This window comes from Phasianus colchicus, chromosome 4 (assembly GCF_987193195.1).
Source record: "Phasianus colchicus chromosome 4, bPhaCol1.hap1.1, whole genome shotgun sequence".
In the NCBI taxonomy this organism is placed as follows: domain Eukaryota; kingdom Metazoa; phylum Chordata; class Aves; order Galliformes; family Phasianidae; genus Phasianus; species Phasianus colchicus.
Genome location: NC_143439.1, coordinates 66,718,794 through 66,737,937, shown reverse-complemented (window position 1 = coordinate 66,737,937; position 19,144 = coordinate 66,718,794). Strand labels below are relative to the sequence as shown.

At 42.1% G+C, this 19,144-nt stretch overlaps 1 protein-coding gene across 18 annotated transcripts in view; it reads left to right on the top strand.

Annotated features, from left to right (window-relative positions):
* ST3GAL5 (ST3 beta-galactoside alpha-2,3-sialyltransferase 5) overlaps window positions 1-13,544 on the top strand; it is a 30,613-nt gene extending 17,069 nt beyond the window's left edge. For 10 of the 18 annotated variants that reach the window (XM_031588236.2, XM_031588230.2, XM_090139800.1 and 7 more), the window contains 6 exons: window positions 1,126-1,237; window positions 2,441-2,555; window positions 5,028-5,371; window positions 7,046-7,232; window positions 9,215-9,373; window positions 10,897-13,544. In XM_031588236.2, the coding sequence (XP_031444096.1) occupies window positions 1,128-1,237; window positions 2,441-2,555; window positions 5,028-5,371; window positions 7,046-7,232; window positions 9,215-9,373; window positions 10,897-11,160 (1,179 nt within the window). In that variant the 5' untranslated portion in view covers window positions 1,126-1,127 and the 3' untranslated portion in view covers window positions 11,161-13,544. Of the gene's footprint in view, window positions 1-926; window positions 1,016-1,125; window positions 1,248-2,440; window positions 2,556-5,027; window positions 5,372-7,045; window positions 7,233-9,214; window positions 9,374-10,896 lie in introns of all 18 variants that reach the window. The other 8 variants (XM_090139802.1, XM_090139804.1, XM_090139803.1 and 5 more) reach the window with 3 other exon arrangements.
* The last annotated feature ends 5,600 nt before the right edge of the window (window positions 13,545-19,144 follow it).

The window sequence follows — 19,144 nt, the reverse complement described above, 5'->3', positions numbered from 1 at the left end:
TGTGGCTTCTTGGAGGTGGCTCTAGAAAGTGGCATTTCACCACTGTGTGCTCTTCAAAGGATAGAAGATGCTGGCATTGATCTCTGCCTTGTTACAACTGCTTGTGGCTTCACAAAGAGAAGGAGACTTTGTGTCATCTTCTGAATTAGGTATCCCTGAGATTTCCATGGGCTGGATCTGAGAACTGGAGGGGGAGCCCATCATTGGCTCCTTTGTTCTCATGTGTGAATACAGTGGTTGATTGCAAACGGACAGTGATTCAAAGTGGCAATTATTATTATTATTATTTTAAATTTCTTGTAATAGTTCTTGGCAAGAGAGCAAGTATGTGAGCATCTTGGCACTGGAGAATTGGGAGGGCCAAGGGCTGAGATGAAAGGGAATGAGTAGGGCTGAGCTGCTCCACTGTGGAGGACCACGCTGTGCCTACTGCAGTTGTCTGATCAAAGGGAGCTGTGAACATTCAAAACTGCAGCAGCATGCTGATACAAGCTTGTGGGCCCTTGCAAATTGTCTCCTGCAAAGTGGTGAGATTGCATCTCGTTAGCTAATGATGAGTGACTCGCTCATCTGTATGGGAGTGTTTTGACCTCCTTTTGGGCTGGCAGAGGTCAAAGGAGGGAGCTGCTTCTGGGTGCAGGAACTGCTACAGTGCTGGCAGCCTCTTGGCCATGCTGCCCTGCAGGCACAGCTTCTCTGTATCTGTTTTTGTACTGCTGCTCTAATGTTACTGACCACATTGCTGCGGCTGCAGTATACTGCAGTATACTTAGGATAATGAGTGGATAAACCAAATGGTGTTTGGCCAGAGTCAGGCACAAGTAACTGTAAGTAACTGAGGTAGTTGCATTCATTGGACTTCAGGCTTGTGAAGAGTACAAAGGCATGTGCATGGAAAATATATGGAAACATTTTTGTATTCTTAGAATCATTTCCTGTTGGGCATCTGAAACAAGCACGGTCTTGATCATAAGGCAGTCAGGAGGGATTTGGTATTCCTGACATGATAACCATAGTAAGTAAGAGTCACGGTCTTTGCTGGCAAACAAAGCACATCAACAGTCATTAAGCGTCCTTTGAACATTCAGGAAAAGTTGTGATTAAAATGTTATTTTCTTTTCCCAGCAATGCTGAGTGACGATAACTCTGTAAAGCTGAAAAGTGATTGTTCGCCTCCTGTGCAATGGTGTAAGGTAGCTGCACATGAAGATGAGAAGACCAATCTGGTTTTTAAAAGGTACTCGCAAGTAAGTGTCTTTGCAATGGTAATATAGAGGCAGTTCCTCTCCCCTAGCTTGGGAAGTTACAAAAAGGATACAGAAATCAAGGTATGGGGTTGCCACAGGAGCTGAAGGGAGGGTTAAGAACACAGCTTCTGTTGGGGCACCTAAAGCTCTTTGAGGAGCTCAGACAGTCTTGTAGTATTAAACATTTTCCCTAGGCGTTGTGAGATTCCAGTACTTTGCTCACCAGTGCTTGCACTCTTTTTTGAGGTACAGATAAGTACTAATTGCCAAGGCTTTTGACTTTTTTTTTTTTTCCTGAAATCTTGGGAACCTGTCAAATTTGTCTGCATGAGTTTCAAGAAGCACCGAACACTGAGGTGGTGCATTTGTAAAAACAGATGTACAGACCTTAGGAAACCATAGGGAATAATTAAGTTTTAAAATAAAAATCAGTAATAAAGCTCAAACTATATATCTGAACCACAATCTAACCAAATAAGGGTTTAATTTTTGCATGTTGGTTTAACATGAAATGAACCAACAGTGGAGATCAACGCTGAGGTTCCATAGCAATGAGAAATGAATAGATCAAAACCACAGATAACTTATTTCACTCAGTTTAAAAGGGTTTTGTCCCCAAAACATGCAGAAGAAGAAAAGAAATAATTAAATTGGGCTCTTCAGTATAAACTCGAGCATCTAAATTTTGCATTCTGGCCTGCCTGTGAGTTGAAGGTGTTGCTTGTGAATGATGACCGTTAGCTGAAAACTGAAAACTTTGCAGTTTGAAGTTTCTTTTTTTAAACTTGCATGAAAAGACATATTTTAAAATAGTATTTCCTTTATGGTATGAAAAGAGAAGTAATTTCTTGGTTTCTGTACGTGAGGAGAAGTGTTTGACCCACCAGAGATGCATTTAAAATATGTGAATGTGGGTAGAGAACTTTACAGCATCAAAGTGTCAGTATGCAGTGGTTTTCTTATCGAAGCAATCTGTACGTTTTCATACTTTCCTGTGCATAACTCTGAGGAGTTGTGAAAGATTGGAGGAAAAAGGACTTAGGTTTGTTGGTTTGAATCAAATGAAAATCTTCATCTGAACTTCTACTGTCTTTATTAAAAAACAAACTCATTTAGCAGTTGGTGAGTTGCTGGAAAAAATGATTCTTTTTTTCCCCTCTTCTAACCCCTGCATAAACCCATTTGTCTTTTAGACTCCTTGCACTGTTTGTGATTGGAGGGTGCTTCCTTTATGTCCTCAAATTACATTTTTACCCTGAAGAATGTGACAGAACAAAAACACCGTATGTGGACTTTGATCGCGTAAAGGTCAGTATCTGGGTTTTTTTGTTTTGTTTTTTCACTTGGTTGAAACAAAGTGTTGTTAATAGTCGTTATGAGAGTCACAGAATCACAGAATCGTAGGGGTTGGAAGGGACCTCCAGAGATCATCGAGTCCAACCCCCCTGCCAAAGCAGGCTCCCTACACCAGGTCGCACAGGTAGGCGTCCAGGCGAGTCTTGAGTCATAAGGGTTGTAGGATTGCTGCATGTTTAGTTCTCTGGGCTTGTGCTTGAGCAGTGACCTGCATGCATGCCAGAAAGGCAGCTGCAGCCGGGCTTCCTGCATGGGGACCCAGAGCCCAGACAAGGCCATAGCTCCTCAGCTGGCTCCATGCAGCAGCAGAGCAGGGGGTTGCAAGGAGACAGCCCAAAGTTGCCAGGGAGAGCAGTTTTCTGTGAGCCTTTTGCTGGCGCTCAGTTTCAGGGAGTTATCTCCCCTGTTCCTTGCTGTTTGCCTTTCTGTTGCATCAGTGCCAACTTTTGTGTTCAGAAAATCTGTGCAGATGAAAAATAAGCCACCCAGAGCCAACGCATTAAAACAGAAGTTTATTTTTACTAAAGTCGGTTCCCCAGTCTGCTTTACCTTCTAGATGCTCACATGTTTTTGGATTCATTTGTCAAATGTGTAGGAGAGTGCAGCTCTTTATTTATGCGCAGCTCTTCATTTATTTGTTTAAGGTAGCAAATACTTCAAGTGCAGTTTTGCATATGGCTTTTCAGCTCGTGTAGTAGAGATTAGTAAAGTTTTCTCTCAGTTCTTCCTTTTTCTGCCTTTGTTACTTGACCTGCTTGTTCTTTATAATGCATTACTTAGCTTGGGGTTGTTATGTTTCTGTTCTTGAACTTCTCGGCCCTGAGACAATTTATATTTAGCAGAAGCCCTCAAGCATTGTGGTCTGTGCATCCTTCCTTCCCCACCTCCCACCTTATTTAGTAGATTTTCTACAGGTTTACCTTGTGAATCTCTTTGCCTCCTCCTTGCTTCTCATTTGACTTATTTCTTTTCTTGGTAACGCATTCTTGCTTCCAGCCAACATCCACCGTAAGCCAGGCAAGCCTGAAGTTTATGTGGGCAGGTACATATTGCTGTCCCATGGTTCATTTTGCTTATGCTAGATGCAGGAGGAGGAAATAATATTGCATTTTTGTCTGGCTAGGTAGCAGCCAATTGCAAGCTGTTTGGAGCAGCCGGTGATTGCTATTAGCTGTCAGCCTTAAAAATGAGGCTCTTCCAAAGATGTAGAAGTTAGTACAGTGCAGTATGAAGTTGCTCCGTTGTGATGTGCCCAAGAAGAAGTGCATTGTTTGTGCTTAGACTTGCAGTGGCTTTTGCATCAGAGGTAGTTCTGTGGATTAATCTATTTTAAGAGAACACAACGACACAAAAACCCCCCACAAATGATACCCAACTTACTTCCCTGCTGCACTTTGCGTACCCAGATATGTACTTCCCTTTCCTTAATAGTACAGAAGGGGAACTGACATATCTGGATCTTTTTCTGACTGCATCCTCCATTCCCAACTTTTGCTGCTGTAGTTTCACTGGTGATGGTTGTTCTTGTGTTTGTTTTTTTAGTTTGAATTAAAGTGGATGAAAGATAAGCAGAATTACATCAAGGAAGAGGATATGCTAAAGGATGTATTTTTAAGTGACTAAAAATACTACCTTTGCTGTTTTTTCTTCTTCTCTGCTTCAGATCCTAGCTTGCCAGTACATAGTTTTGAAAACTATGCATATTTAACTTCTTTGATGAGACAGAGAATCGTAGTTTATCTTGCAGCTTAAGCTTTCTGTGTACAACAGCCCTTAAGCTTTCTGTGTACCACAGCCCTTTTTATTTTGGTGATTCGTGTTTTGAAAGAAGACCTAAAACTCCCCCACTTTGCATTCCACTTCAAGTTGTGTTTTAGTCATTAGCAAAGCCACTTCAGCAGTACCTCTGGGGAGAAGTGTTGCTTCATTTCGATTAGTAAAGCAAATGCAGGCTGCCATTTGCCAGAACTTTTAACCAGCTGGTGTGTCTCTGCTGAAAGCTTCGGATGGGCAGAATTCAGGTTACACAGTCGAGCAGTGGACTAGAATTCCTCTTGCACTTTCACTGCTGAATTGCATGGGTGAGGGTAATTTCGCATTGTTTTTAACAAGAACTCTCAAACAGATCTTAGGGAAGATCTCTCTTGATGAAAGTGTAGTTTTCACTAACCTCTTTTTACTGACTTAGTCTATTCTTCAGAAAAACCCCTAGCCAGACAGTCTCTGTCCAGTCATCTCATTCACTTGCAGGTTTTCACCCTGAGGTGCTTGTTATTTGGCAACTGCTTTAAAATGCCTTGTGCTTCCATGCTTAAGTTCTTTTTATGAAACTCTGTTTGCTTAACTGCTGGTGGTCACCTGGTGGGTTGCATTAAGAGTTTTTCTCCCATTCCAGAGACTGAAATTGTGTATGTTTTCTTTCAGAGAGCACAACAATATGCCAGTGCTGTGTTGCAGGAACAGTGCCGACCTTCGTTTGTGAAAAAAGCAATGGGAAAGTTATTTGCGGAGAAATACAGCATGGACATACCTCCCTTTGTAGGAAAAAATATAGATGATGATGAAGCTTTATTTAAATATGGACCTCCCTTTGGATTCCACAGGTTCTTTGATAAGCTTAAAAATCTTCTTGAACTCTTACCAGAGCACGATTTGCCAGAGGATTTGAAGTCAAAACACTGTAAGCGTTGTGTTGTTATTGGCAGCGGTGGAATTCTGTATGGATCAGAGCTAGGTCACTTACTGAATCAGTATGATATTGTTATAAGGTATGTATTTTCTATTTAAAGACTCAAGCTATTTTACTTTGTTACCCAACGTGGTGTTTTTTTGTTTGTTTGTTTTGGTTTTTTTGGTTTTTTTTGAGAGGAAAACATCTCCAACTTCTTATGCAGCATTTCAGGCTGCTTCTGAAAGTGTTTTTGTGAAATGTGTTTGTGAACGGATAGAATTCCAATTTTGTGTTCACATTCAGTGTAATTATTTGTGGACTTCAGATAACAGAAAACGTGGGCAGAATTGAGGTAGGAACCAATAAAATCCTAGACAAATAGACAACCTTGTTTTTATCCATTCATATATTTAAACTTTTTTAGGTAGCCTTTGAGATTCATTTCTGTCTTCCCCCTTTTTTGGTTGGGATGTGTGGTTTCAACAAAGCTGGTGGAGGGCTTGGAGAATATGTCCTACGAGGAGAGACTGAAGGAACTGGGGCTGTTTAGTATGGGGAAAAGGAGGCTGAGGGGAGACCTTATTCCAATACCTGAAAGGTGCTTATGACGAGAGCAGGGTTGGTCTCTGGTCTCTTCTCACTGGTGACAGGTGACAGGACGAGGGGAAATGGCCACAAGTTGCACCAGGGTAAGTTTAGGTTGGATATCAGGAAAAACTTCTTTACAGAAAGGGTTGTTAAGCACTGGAATAGGCTCCCCAGGGAGGTGGTTGAGTCACCATCCCTGAATGTGTTTAAAAACCATTTGGATGTGGTGCTCGGGGACATGATTTAGCAAAGAGTTGTTAGAGTTAGGGTAGTGTGGTTAGGTTGTGGTTGGACTCGATGATCTTTAAGGTCTTTTCCAACCTGAGTGATTCTATGATTCTGTAGTTACCCATATTTGCTAATGTCCAGAATATGATTTGTGTTCATGTCTTCTGAGTGTTACTGTTTGAGCTCTTGCTCTTTGTGATTTGAGTCATGTAACATCGCAAATTCATTACAAGCACGTTCATGAGTAGCTTTGTAAAGTAAGACTTCTTCCTTTTACAAAGAGAAGAGTTGGTGCAGTGAATCAGCGTCTCTTGAGGTGAGCAAATCTTGGCGTGGAGAGGGCAGAAAGTTTGCATTAAACGTGCACTGAGATTAGGATTGGCAGCATGAAGTTGACTTTCCTGTTGATAAAGAAAAGATCATAGGGTTTTCACTTCCTCAGAATTGACAGAGCTGGGTGATACAAGGAAGTTGCCAACTTCCCAAATTTTGGTGACCTGGAATGATGTGAGCCCACAGGATGTGCTAAACTGACCTGTGTGGGAGAGAAGGGATAATCTGAATGCCTTTTTAGTGTGTAATGCTCGTGTGTGTGCATGCAAACAGTTGTGCAGGAAACTGCCTGTGTGTCTTTCCTCTTTTAAGATGGAATTGACACAACGCAAATAATGTGAAATTCTGCAATGCTGGTTTAAGTTGCTTTTCTATTCAAGCTCTTCCTTTTGATATTTTGTACTTTTGCCAGCTGCTCCAGAAATAGAACTGGCATCTTCTCAAAGATAAGGAGTGGATGAGTGCGTGAAGCAAGGAACATGGAGATACTGAGAAAACACTGTACTCTGCTCTGCTAAGAAATCTGCGGGCCAACGACATGTTCTTTGCTTAGTGTCTGATGTTTTAATGAGACTGTACTCTGCACTTATTAACTACAGTTCCTATCTATGTGTTTTCATAGGTTAAATGATGCACCAGTTCAAGGATACACAGATCACGTTGGTAACAAAACTACTATAAGGATGACTTACCCAGAAGGAGCTCCACTTTCTGAACACGAGTATCCCCCTGCTAGTTTATTTGTGGCTGTCCTCTTTAAAAGTGTTGATTTCAATTGGCTTCAAGCAATGGTAAAAAATGAAACATTGGTATGTACAGTGACAGTATCATGTAACTGTGATTTTTTTTTGTTTGTTTGTTTTCTGTTTTCTAATGCTTAAGAAGTTTACTGGTGCATTACTTCCTCATTTATTATATTGGGGATCTTTTACGTAGCTTTGGTTTTGGTGTTTTGTTTTTTTTCTTATAGCTATCTCCTAGTTACAGGTAGCAGCACTCAGAGTTAGGCCCTGTGCTGACAATGACTTCTTTTTTCCTGCGGATATTGGTAGATTACAGACACTGAGCTATGTGACCTACTGGACGTTTAACAAAGTAGAACTCATTTCACGTTAGATATAAGTGACACGTTCAAGTCTGCAGAACCTGAAGTAGAAATGCGATTTTTGGATGCTAGTCCCATTTCTTTAACCACTGACGTCTGTGCAGCTGCAGTGGTGGGCATACATGCAATTAACTGTACTCCTGTCATTAGTTCACATTTACCTGTGGTTACTGAATTAAGAGGTCACTCATTTCTCACTAACTGAAGTTCACAGACCTCTAAAGAATCAATAGGAGAGTTCCATGTTTCCAGACTCTTTAAACCAATAGTTTTTTACCTCTTTCAATTTGCAGGCACTTATTTTCTGTAAGTAGAAACACCCTAGCTAGGCTTTTCAGTCCACACGTTGAAAACAACAGCTTTTTTTTTTTTTTTTAATTTTTGTTTAGTTACTCCAAGTTTCCTTTTAGTTCTGTGTGATATGTGCTAATCTATATTTATTTTTCCAATGTGAAAGCATATGAGAGACCTGTGATATTGATTATCATTGTCTGCTACTGCTTTAGTGAGGGTGTGCAGGGATATTGCCTCATTTGGAACACTCTGAATATATTTTGTGGAGAGGAGGTACTCTTGAATGTATGAATTGGTGCAGTTTTAAGAATTTCTGCTGCCTAATTTTTCTTTTTTCAAAGCAAGGACAGGACAGTGTTGGTCTGTCCTGTTGGTCCTGTTCTTTTTCCAAGCCTTTTTCCTCTCATTGTTCATGTGCTACGGATGATTAAACAAAATGTATTTATGTTGAAAAGGAGCATAAGGGAATGTGGCTCTGCAGCAGTTTACATCAATTCAAGACCAGATTGCTGTGGTTCTTCTCTGTCCCCATGCCTGAGCATTCCCACTTTTTTCCTTGCTCCGCTGTTTCTGCTGTTACAGAGAGCCAGTTTTGGGAACTCGTCTGGAAACTGAATGTCTGTATTTATTGTTTCAAGTGCTCAGTGTACAGGCAGGAAGATGGGACTGCAGCAAACAACACTTGATCGGTTTAAGCTGCTGTGGAGTTGCACCTTAGAGCAGAAAAGCCTGTTTAAAACAGTACAGACCTACATTGCAGCTCTACCAGTTTTATAATTTCTTTATTGTTGCATGTTGTTTGGAAGCATTTATAAATTAGCCTGATCTGGTATTGCTTTTTGCATCAGCATGCATCTAATTGAGTGTAAATGGCACAAGATCAGAATTGAGTTTGCTGAGTCTAATGTAAATCCTTTTTTGAAGTGGTACATTTATCACTGGTGGCTGCTGTCAAACAACAGCTGCTTGCTTCAAAGCCTCAGCAATTGTTTTAAGACCAGGGCTTACTTCAAAATGCCCTGGTTAATGTTTGTAGAAAACTGATTCCCTTTCTCATTTCTTCAAATACTGCTGCTGCCCAGTTGTGCTGGGGAGGGTCCAAAGCTCCTGAAGGTGGTGCTGGATATGGTGATGAAACACACATTGCAGTCAAATACTCAGAATAAGCAGACTTTTTGCCTGCTGCCCTCTCTCAATTGCAAACGCTTTGAAGGTTTTCTCTCTGCCAGGTCGCTCACTTGAACAGTGTACTGCTATTCCTGAGCCACCTGAGCTGTAAACTGTTTCCTGAATTTTGCTTTATGGGTGATGACTTCTGTAATTCTCATCTGATACGCTTCATAGTGCCAGAGGTTCTGTTGGGCTAACTATTTATTTATTTCTTTACCTTAGTCTCTGTGGATACGACTTTTCTTTTGGAAGGAAGTCGCCAAGAAAATTCCTTTTACATCAAAACAATTTCGGATTCTCAATCCAGTCATTGTTAAAGAGACAGCCCTGGACATCTTAGAGTTCCCCAAACCTCGATCAATATTCTGGGGTTGGGATAAGGTAAGAAGTTTCATTTTATGAGGAAGAAACTGTACAAAGACTAAAATAAGAAACTGATGGTTCTTCTTTCAGAGTTGTTTTATGTAATGCCAGTGCTCGCATGAAGAAATAGGGAAACGAGCTCTCTCTCAGAAGACTTTGATTTTACACAAATGAAGAAAATAAATGAGGATTTCAGTTCACTTTTTTAAGATAAGGTGTTGTGCCTGTGATGAGAGGAGATGGCCTGTTGTACAAAGCTTTCAGATACAGTAAGATGTAAATTCATTCCAGTGCAGTGTGTTCACTCGCGCATTATTGTGACTAGTGTTAAATATTCAAAGCATACACCGGACTCAGGAGTGTGTTAAGAGCAGCCCTGTTAAGTTGAGCCAGAGGTCAGCTATGGACAGGTATGTCTCCAGCTGTGGGAAGAGCAGAAAGAGTATGGAAACAGGAGAATTATAAAGCAGAACTTCCCACTGGCAGGTTCTTCACACTATGAGAGTTTCTATGTGTGTGCCTTGGTGCTCAGTAGCAGCTGATGGGTGTATCCTCCCTCAGTACCCTTAGCTTTAGCAATGGTATGGAGTGATGAATCACCCAATTTAATTAAACACTGCATTTTTGTTAAATTTTAATTATTTGTCAAATTGTGTCAGCAGTTCTCTTGAGCTATGAGAAGTACTGAATAACCATTGCCTTTTTACGTTGCATGAAAGCAGTTATTGCCAACATATCATAGAATCACTCGGGCTGGAAAAGACCTTAAAGATGATCGAGTCCAACCACAACCTAACCATACTACCCTAATTCTAACAACTCTCTGCTAAATCACGTCCCTGAGCACTGCATCCAAATGGTTTTTAAACACATTCAGGGATGGTGACTCAACCACCTCCCTGGGGAGCCTATTCCAGTGCTTAACAATCCCTTCTGTAAAGAAGTGTTTCCTAATATCCAATCTAAACTTACCCTGGCACGGAGATGTTTTGAAGGATCTTCAGATCTCAAAGTATTTCTTTAAACAAATAATGTAATATTTTAGGATACAAGGAGGCTATGCGTGGTTTGGTGTACTCACCTTCTTCAACAGATGTTCAGTGAGAAGTAGGTTTCTAAGAATACTTAGAAGTTAGAGTGCTTCTTGTCCAAGGCTGAAACAAGCATCTATGAAGAAATGCCAAGTGTGACTGCATGTCAGGAGTTGTTTGGGTATTTGGAACAAGGGTTCACTTGCAGTCAAAATACATAGTAATAGGGCATCTTGCCCTCAGTTCACAGGTGAAAATGTAGTGTCAAAAGCCAAAATTCTTGTGAAGGGCAAATACTCAAGTTGTATTAATATTGGCCCTGAAATTTTTGGTTTAGATCCTTGAACTGAAATTTAGTTTTAAGTGATTGATTTTAATCTTTGACTGATTTAATTTTTAAGTGAAGAAATAGGCAAATACTGTCAAGTGTTGTAAAACTGCCAAAAGAGAGCATCTGAAGCCATTTGAATTGAACAGACTTCTTTTTTTTTTCTTTTTTCCTCTTCTTAGAATGTGCCCACAATTGGGGTCATGGCTGTTGTTCTGGCCACACATTTATGTGATGAAGTAAGCATAGCAGGATTTGGATATGACCTCGACCAGCCCAGCACACCTTTGCACTATTACAACAACCTCTGCATGGCTGCCATGAACAGACAAACGATGCACAATGTGACAGGTGAAACAAAATTACTGCAAAAACTGGTCAAAGAAAAAGTTGTAAAAGACCTCACTGGTGGAATACATTGTGAATTCTGCAACAAAGACAGCTAGTGATTGAAGTGCAGCATGGTCTGGATTTGTTAAATTCCCAGAAGTTTTGTTGGAACAACCCTTAAAGCGTATATAAAATGGACTTGGAATCTCTGCTGTCTTTTTTTTTTTAACGTCAAGTTCAATTTGTTGGACTTTTACATTTATTTTGATGTTCGATTTTATTTTGCACGTTTTTGTTGTGAATACAACTCGGCGTTGAAAGAGATCCATTTAAAATATTTAATGTTTTAAGTTGTCAGAAGAAAAGCAGAGATTTTGTTTTCACATGTATATGGTACGCACAATGCTACCCTGAGTTGTCTGACAGCATAGAAGATTTATTTCCCATTGAACTGCTGTCTTTGTGGATCCAGTTCCAGGTGTGTGACTCCTTTTCATGCATGCCGTGAAAAGAAAGGCGTATGTTTCTCAAATCTCACTTGTCACAACTTGACCATTGTGTTTCTCCCTCAAATATTTATATTATTTTGTGTTTGTGCTGATATTTTTTTGGAGGAGGGATGCAGGAGTGGAGGTGAAGGAAAAGGAACTGTTGTGGCAACAATTGACGAATCAGTACTTCAGTGTCCACACTTGATGTTAGAATCCTTGATGCCATCATGCATTGGGTTAGAACCTGCTTTTGCACGAGGCACGTTTGGACCCCAGGGCATGTTGTAAAATGATGTGACCCTAGGAGGCTGTCACCTGAACCCAGTCCTTCCTTCAGGCCATTCCTGCAGACCCAGATGAATGTTTCTAAATAGTTGATTTGCAGCAGAGTTCAGCTACTCCGGGTAAAGAAGTGGCGTTAATACAGAATCTGTCCTCTTCATTTCTAGAGTGACTTGAGAATCTCTCAGTCAGTAACACATTGGTTTGTATAAACCTTCCATTTAGCAATAATAGAATCTATGACTAGGCTGAAAATTATCTTGGTTTACTTTACCATCCTTTAGCAATTAATTGTGGCTATTGTTACATTAAGGGTTATCATCAATGTAAACTATTATGAACTCTAGTGTTGACTGTTAAAATTGAAGGGAGAGATTGGATTATCCTGGATAAGCTTTTAAGTCAGCAGCTGGCTGAATGTATGTAAGAAAACCACAAAATCATACTGAGAAAATATATGACCTAGTAAGAATGCCTGCTGAAAGCAGCATGCTTCTTGAAAACCAAAAGCTCAACCTATATGAACTCTTGTGACTGGAAGTCAGTGCATTGCAAAGAAACTGGACTGCACAGACCTGCATGCAGGTGTAGTTGTTAGCTCTGGGACTGGTAGAGTAGTAGGTAGGACTGTTTGCACTGAGTGTTGTTAGTCAGCCGACAGCATGTGAAAAATGCTTTTTGGGGGAAGCTTGTTGGCAAATCAATTAATGGTTGGCCTAGGAACATTGTTTAGAGTCACGGACTCTCCACATCATGAACATTCCCATTTTTTTTTTTTAGTTTTTATTATGGGCTAAGGTAAACACAGTATGGAGGTTCAAATATTCCAATATCTAATGAGGGAAAGTAAGATTATGGTAGTTGTGGATTTTTATTTAGTTATTTTTTCCCTGGTGAGGAGCTCTAATGAATGGTAATGTTGAAATACAGAAGCAGCAGATGGATTGTGGCTGTTACACAGAAAGGCAATAAAATATCATGTGATCATAAAGCCTAATTCTGAATAAGAAGTTGTGAACCTTAACTTTCCTTAGTCCCATGTGTGTCCTTGAAAGCCAGTTGTGGACGATAATGAAATATCAGAATCAGATTCTTGTCTCTGGCACTGTTTGTGTACATAGCAATAATGTTAATCTAAATTCTCCTCCTCAAAACACATTAATTTTTGTGCTAGCAATAAATTTCTAGTTTGTTTTCCTGTAAGTATAATAATTATATTGTTTAATTTAAAGCTATTTCATGTTTGAAGAGTTTTATACAGATGGTCTTTTAGTTAATATATTGAAATGTGCTAATTATTTTCTCTCGGTATTTAAACTAGCAACAGAGTATGTTAATTCCATTTGGTATTAGTGAAATGATGGAGTTCAGAACATGTGCGTTGGGAGGATGTCCTGAAGACACCAAATTATGTGTTTCAGAGCACTTGATCCCTTACCACTTTGCTTTAATCAGGAAATTGAAAAAGAATCAGTTGATTAACGTGAATGCCAGTAGCTTTTTGGAGATGTCGTATTTATTGTCAGGTTCTTAAATTATGTTGATGTGGGGTTAATTGTTTTTTTTTTTTCCCCCCCCACCATTTTTGTAGCTTGTGATAAAACATTGCTCTCCGTTGTAGTGTGTATGTGGCGTTGGGTATTCCTTCATGGGCTCGACCATACATCAAATGGCAGCAGAGTTCACATTGCAAAAAGCAATAAACTGATGAAACCACTTTCTATTCATCTGTCTCACCGTTTGCAATTTGTTCTGCCTCATTTATTAAGGATGTTGTGTGCTCTGTGGGTACAGTTGAAAGTTTCAGTGTGATCCCATAGCTTCAACTCTTTCCTCCCTTGACTTTAGGGTGGTTGCATGTACTTGCATTATTATGCTGCAGTCCTTCAGGTGAGTTAAAAAGAAATTCTCTACATTAGGACTGAATAATTCTGAAACTGTTTTGAAGATACTTAATATCTGTGAAGCCTTTTTCTTTCCCCCTTCCAGGACATTGAGAATTTCATGTCCTTCTAGAAGATTGCCAAGACATGAGCACTGTGCTTATTTTGGCTTGGTTCTTTTTGTTCAAAGACACCGTGGGAGCTTTGAGTGTGAATTCATGGTGCTCTTTTTCAAGTGTATATGAATCCTACTGCAGCCAGAAGGTGGAGACAAAACATCACCTTGGGAAAACCCCATGGGTAAAGTTACAGTTCATCTGTTACCATACCATGAATGTGAGCCAGAGTTGCACGAGGGTACACAGCCACTGGGCTGCAGAGTGAGATGGAACTGAAGGGGATGGTTTCAGTCTGTGCTCGCTGACGAGTTGCTGTCAGAATTGGATATGAGCATGCAGGGCTGTTGGCTGAGGTGCTGGTAAGGAGCTGAACAGCAGTTCAGCCTCTTCGGTGCTGGCTGTGTGCTGATGGCCTTGGCTCTTGTGCTGCAGTTGGGAGCTCCAGCAGGAGACAGAAGGCAGTTGTGTAGCACAAGTGTGGTCTCCTGTGCCTGTTGCCTGAGCAGCTGAACGAAGAGCTCGTGTGCCCCTAGCACAGATGCAGTGCTGTGACTTCCTGCCAGCACTGAGGTTTTATACAAATAACCTGAGTTAACAGCCCTGCCCTCTGAAATCTTCCTTTTTCTCTTACCTTTCCTAATCTCAAATATACCTGAGGTGATGGTGTTCCATGTAACTCTTTTATTATTAAATAAATCCAGGGTATATGTATTGACTACTGTTAGTTGCTGTGCTCTGTAATGAAGGCTGTTTATTTCCTGGAAAAGAACCTGCCTGTGTTTTAAAAACAAGGAGGACAGCAAACTCCTGCCTGCTGGGGTTGAAGTAATTACCTGGAGGTAAGTGCTTATATGTAAACCGTTTTTGGACCAGGCCATTTGTCACTTCAGGCGACTGGATTTGAGGACAAAAGAGCAACATCTTTGCCCCTCTGTGAAGTGCAGCCTCTGTCCTGCAACCTTCTGCTTGAACTCCACCTCCACACCCTTGCACCTTTCTATAGAAAGTGCACTGTACCTTTGTGCTAAGGACAACATGACTTTTTTTAATTACCAGAGTATGAAAGCAGCCCTGCTTCAAGTAGGACAATGGACCGTTGTCAGGGACCTGATTCAAGTTTCTGAGCAAGCTGGAGTTCAAACTTTATCCCATGTGAAGTACTTGCAAGGTCACTCTGAGGCAGCTCTGAGGTGAGGTAGGCAAGCATTAAAACAACATTATGACAAGATCAACAGCGTAGTGACAACCTTTACATCGATATAAAGTTGCCAGGACTGGGTTTTTAAGTGGGAGAGTGGAAAGGCAATGCCCTCAGACTTTGTTAATTTCTCCAGGTACCCATGCCTTCCAGTTGGTTGACACTTTTCTTCCTGTCCAAGTGCTTGTTGTGTTTGTTTCACTTTGTTTTGTTGTTGTTGTTATGTAAAGTCATTGAATCTTAACCCAAATTACGCTGCTTTGCTTTTTCCAGCCTGTGAATTGGACACGGATCAGCTGCTCGTCTTACGTTCTTCTCCTCTCCCTGGGGTCAGCTGCCTTCTCATTCATTCTCCCCGCTGCCTCTCTTGTGCTCATGCCAAAACCAACTTGGTTCTGACCTCCAACGTACGCCCTTGTGCAGCACAAAGCATTTCTGTTCAGCACAGCCACTCCTACTCCCTTTTTCCCAGCTCCTTTCTTCCAGCTCCATCCCTGCAGCACGTCACCAAGGAGCTGTGGCCACAAGGCAGTGTTCCCCCCCACACCCTCTCTGTTGGGCATTTGATCTACTCAGTGTGTGGGGCTGTCAAGGACCAACAGGAAGGTGATGGGCAAGTTGTGGAACAACAAACCTTACAATCTTTTTGGCAAAAAAGAGTAAGCAGGCACTGCAGCGCTGAGTGCTGCCTTGTGCTTTTCTCTCCTGCTGTGGCTAAAATGCTTATTGTTGCTCAAGGAAGTCCTGAGTTCCAGTGTGGGGCCAGAGCATGTGAGCCATGGCAGGGGAGAGGGGAGCAGAAACAAGGCTCCCTGCAGATCTTTCCTCCGGTATAGCTAAAAAAAAAAAAAGCCCAAAGCATGTTTTGTACCAGTTGCAGTCATTTCTCCCCACTACTGCAGCCTGAGTAGAGGAGGAGAGGATGTGAAGGTGTGGACAGAGCTGACAGACATCCACAGAGGTTTCTTTGCTGGGGTGTTGTTTACAGCTTCTTGCCTTGTGTCATCAATTCTGCCTCCTTTGCTCCATTAACTTGTATCTATTTTTTTTCCCATGCTGTTTTCCTCCTTTCCCTCTTTCCCCATCTAAGTATCGCATTGCATCAGTTGCAATTTCTCTGCTATCTCTTCCAGGCTTAGCAGCCAAAGCAGCTCCTGCAGACGAGAGTTTGGTGAGGATGCTGGGTTTCCACAGGAGAAGAACAGGGTCTGGTTCCAGAGCAAGGGTCATAACCCTGGAAAGGAAGCTTACAGTGGCTGTTCATCTCATTGTGTACTGCTATGCAAAATCCTGAAAGAACAGTTGGTTTTTGCTAACAGTTCAGTATTCAAATCACCACGAGCAATTTGGGTTTTATAGCTGGCTCAAGAGGTCTGGGGTTATTTTTAAGCAAGTTCTGTACTGTTAGTAGAGGCAGCAAATTAGGACAAGTTGCAGCTTATTTCAAAACCCCAAGGGATTTTTTTCTGCTGTGAGTTCATGAGTGTCTGAACCTTGTGACTATTTCTCTGGTCTGCTTTTACCCTGCTGGATTGCTGAGCCTGCTCTTCCCTGTCGCTGGGGCTGTCCCTCGTGTTACCAGCCAGCTGGCTCCTGGCTGATGGCATGGGCTGGGGTGCAATGGATGTCAGCAGCTCAGGCAGATGATTAGAGGGTCTCACTGGAGCTGCCTGCTGCAAGGGGAAAGTCATGATCTGTGTAATGGCTCCCAGTTGGGCTGGGCTAGGAATTTCATTGATTTCAAATCTCTTGGTATCAGGGAGATGTTCGCAAGCCTGATAGCAGCCCTTGGCGTTCACAGGCAGAGATGGACTTGCTGAATTTCATGCCATGCTGCAGAAGCAGATGCAGTGAAGTGCTAGCATGAAAGCAGAGCCAGGGGACACCAAGCGTTTCCTATTTGCAAAGGGTTGGAAGAGATGAGCGGGTGCGTAGCCCCATCTAGTGCTCTGGTGAGAGCTGTGCTGCTGAGCCAGGTTGTGCTCAGGCTTGGAGGAAAATAGTGCTTCACCACTAACACAACAGATGCTGCTAGAAGCAGGAAGGAAGCAGGAAGGAACAATTTTCCTTGCTCAGCACGCAAGCGGAGCTCGAGATAAGGAGATGTATCCTATGGCTGGGTGTTAAGTACAACCAGCTATGGAATCATAGAATGGCCTGTGTTGAAAAGGACCTCAAAGATCATCTAGTTCCAACCCCCTGCTATGTGCAGGGTCACCAACCACCAGACCAGGCTGCCCAGAGCCACATCCAGCCTGGCCTTCAATGCCTCCAGGGATGGGGCATCCACAGCCTCCTTGGGCAACCTGTTCCAGTGCCTCACCACCCTCTGAGTGAAAAACTTCCTCCTAATATCTAACCTAAACCTCCCCTGTCTCAGTTTAAAACCATTCCCCCTTGTCCTATCACTATCCACTCTTGTAAACAGCCGTTCCCCTTCCTGTTTATATGCTCCCTTCAAGTACTGGAAGGCACAATGAGGTCTCCCCGGACCCTTCAACCACAGTATGATAAAGGTACAACCAAAGGCCTGCATTGTCCAAAAGAATCCAATGTGTTTTTTTCTTTTAAATCTGATTTTTTTTGGGGGTGGGGAGAGAGGGAGATAGAAGCTTCTTTCATCTGTGTCAAAGAAAGCATAGCAGGGCTTGTACCAAATAATGTTTTAAAATCCCCTTTTGTAAGAACTTTATATATCCAAAACATGGATATATGAGCAAATAGAGACTGACTGGTCCTGGGAAGACCATGCGAACGGTCAGTGAGAGTGATTCCCTTCCTTCTCCATCACGCTGAGCAAAGGCTAAGACAGACACAAATAGCATCCTGGGATGTTTAGATTTAACACAAGACAATTTTTCCAACATGAGATTAGAGCAGCATTGGCATGGGTTGAGCAGGAAGGCCCTAAGGCCTTCTGAAAGTCTGAGGGCAGAGCTGGAGCAGCTCCAGCTGGGATGGCTTCAGCTGTAGCTGATCCTCACCGTGGGCACAGATTTGGCTGCCCCATGGGAGGGAAGGGAGGAGTATTCTTCCCAGCCTCTGTCTCCGCCCTTCCAGTTCAGTGTGTGATATCATGTGCTGGGGTTGCCGTTATTCATCCTTTCTCCTCAAGCATTTTCAGCTCTGTTTACAGAACATGCTGTGAAAAAGCAAAGCACAGCCATAAAACTGGAGGTAGGCTGTCCCCTGTGGTTGAATGAGGATGCTGGGAGTTGGAGGTTAGGTTGTAAGCTCTTGATTGAGAAAGAGCTGTAGATTCCTTCCAACTGAACTTTTCTATATTCTATTCTATTCACAGTCTTGGAAAAGTTCCTTATCAGCTTCCTTGTTAGTTCTTTGGAAATGCATCTCCAGCTGTGCTTGAGTACTAGGGCTTGGATTTCTCCCTCTTTTCAAGTTAGTGTTTGGGAATATCAGCTTAGGCAAGGAGATCTGGGGCCAGAAGAGTGTTCTACGTTGTGTAAACTCGACGGAAAGAAGAGGAGTGTTTGTCTTGAAACCCTCAAGTTCCTTCTCTGTGTTTCCATTCATTTTTCTTTCTCTTCCTCTGAAAATAATGGGTGAATGTGGAAGAAGCCGGCTGGAGCTGGAGGATGCAGTGAGCCCTGATGGTGTGATAGGCTGCAGCCTATCTGGGTAGGGGAATTCCTCTGGGACTAGAAAACCTGAGCGTTTTTTCCAAGCTGCTCGTCTCTGACCCTCAGTCCAGAGCTTGATTATAAAGAGACTGTATATATCCTGCTCCTGAGTTTGTTTGGGGACTCGCTCAGAAGTGGGATCCCCCATTATTTCTTCTTGACATCTCACGAACCTATGCTGCTGTAAGGGTATTGGGTATCCCTGTCCTTCTGAACAACACTTTCCAGATCAGAGCTTCAATGTTCCTTTTCTCTGTGTTCCCCAAATGACAGAACTGTTATAAAATGGCCACACTGGTCAGCACAGCGATCTGAGGTCCCCCCTAGAGAGATCCTGATGCTGAACCCACAGCTGGCAGTCATCAATGGGCAGTGTTCCAAATAAGGTGCATTCCCATGGGGCTTTTGATCCTTTCTCAGGGGTATTTCCCAGTGTGATGCTGCCATGAACAGGGGAAGCCAAGAACAGGTCACTTCTTAGATAGC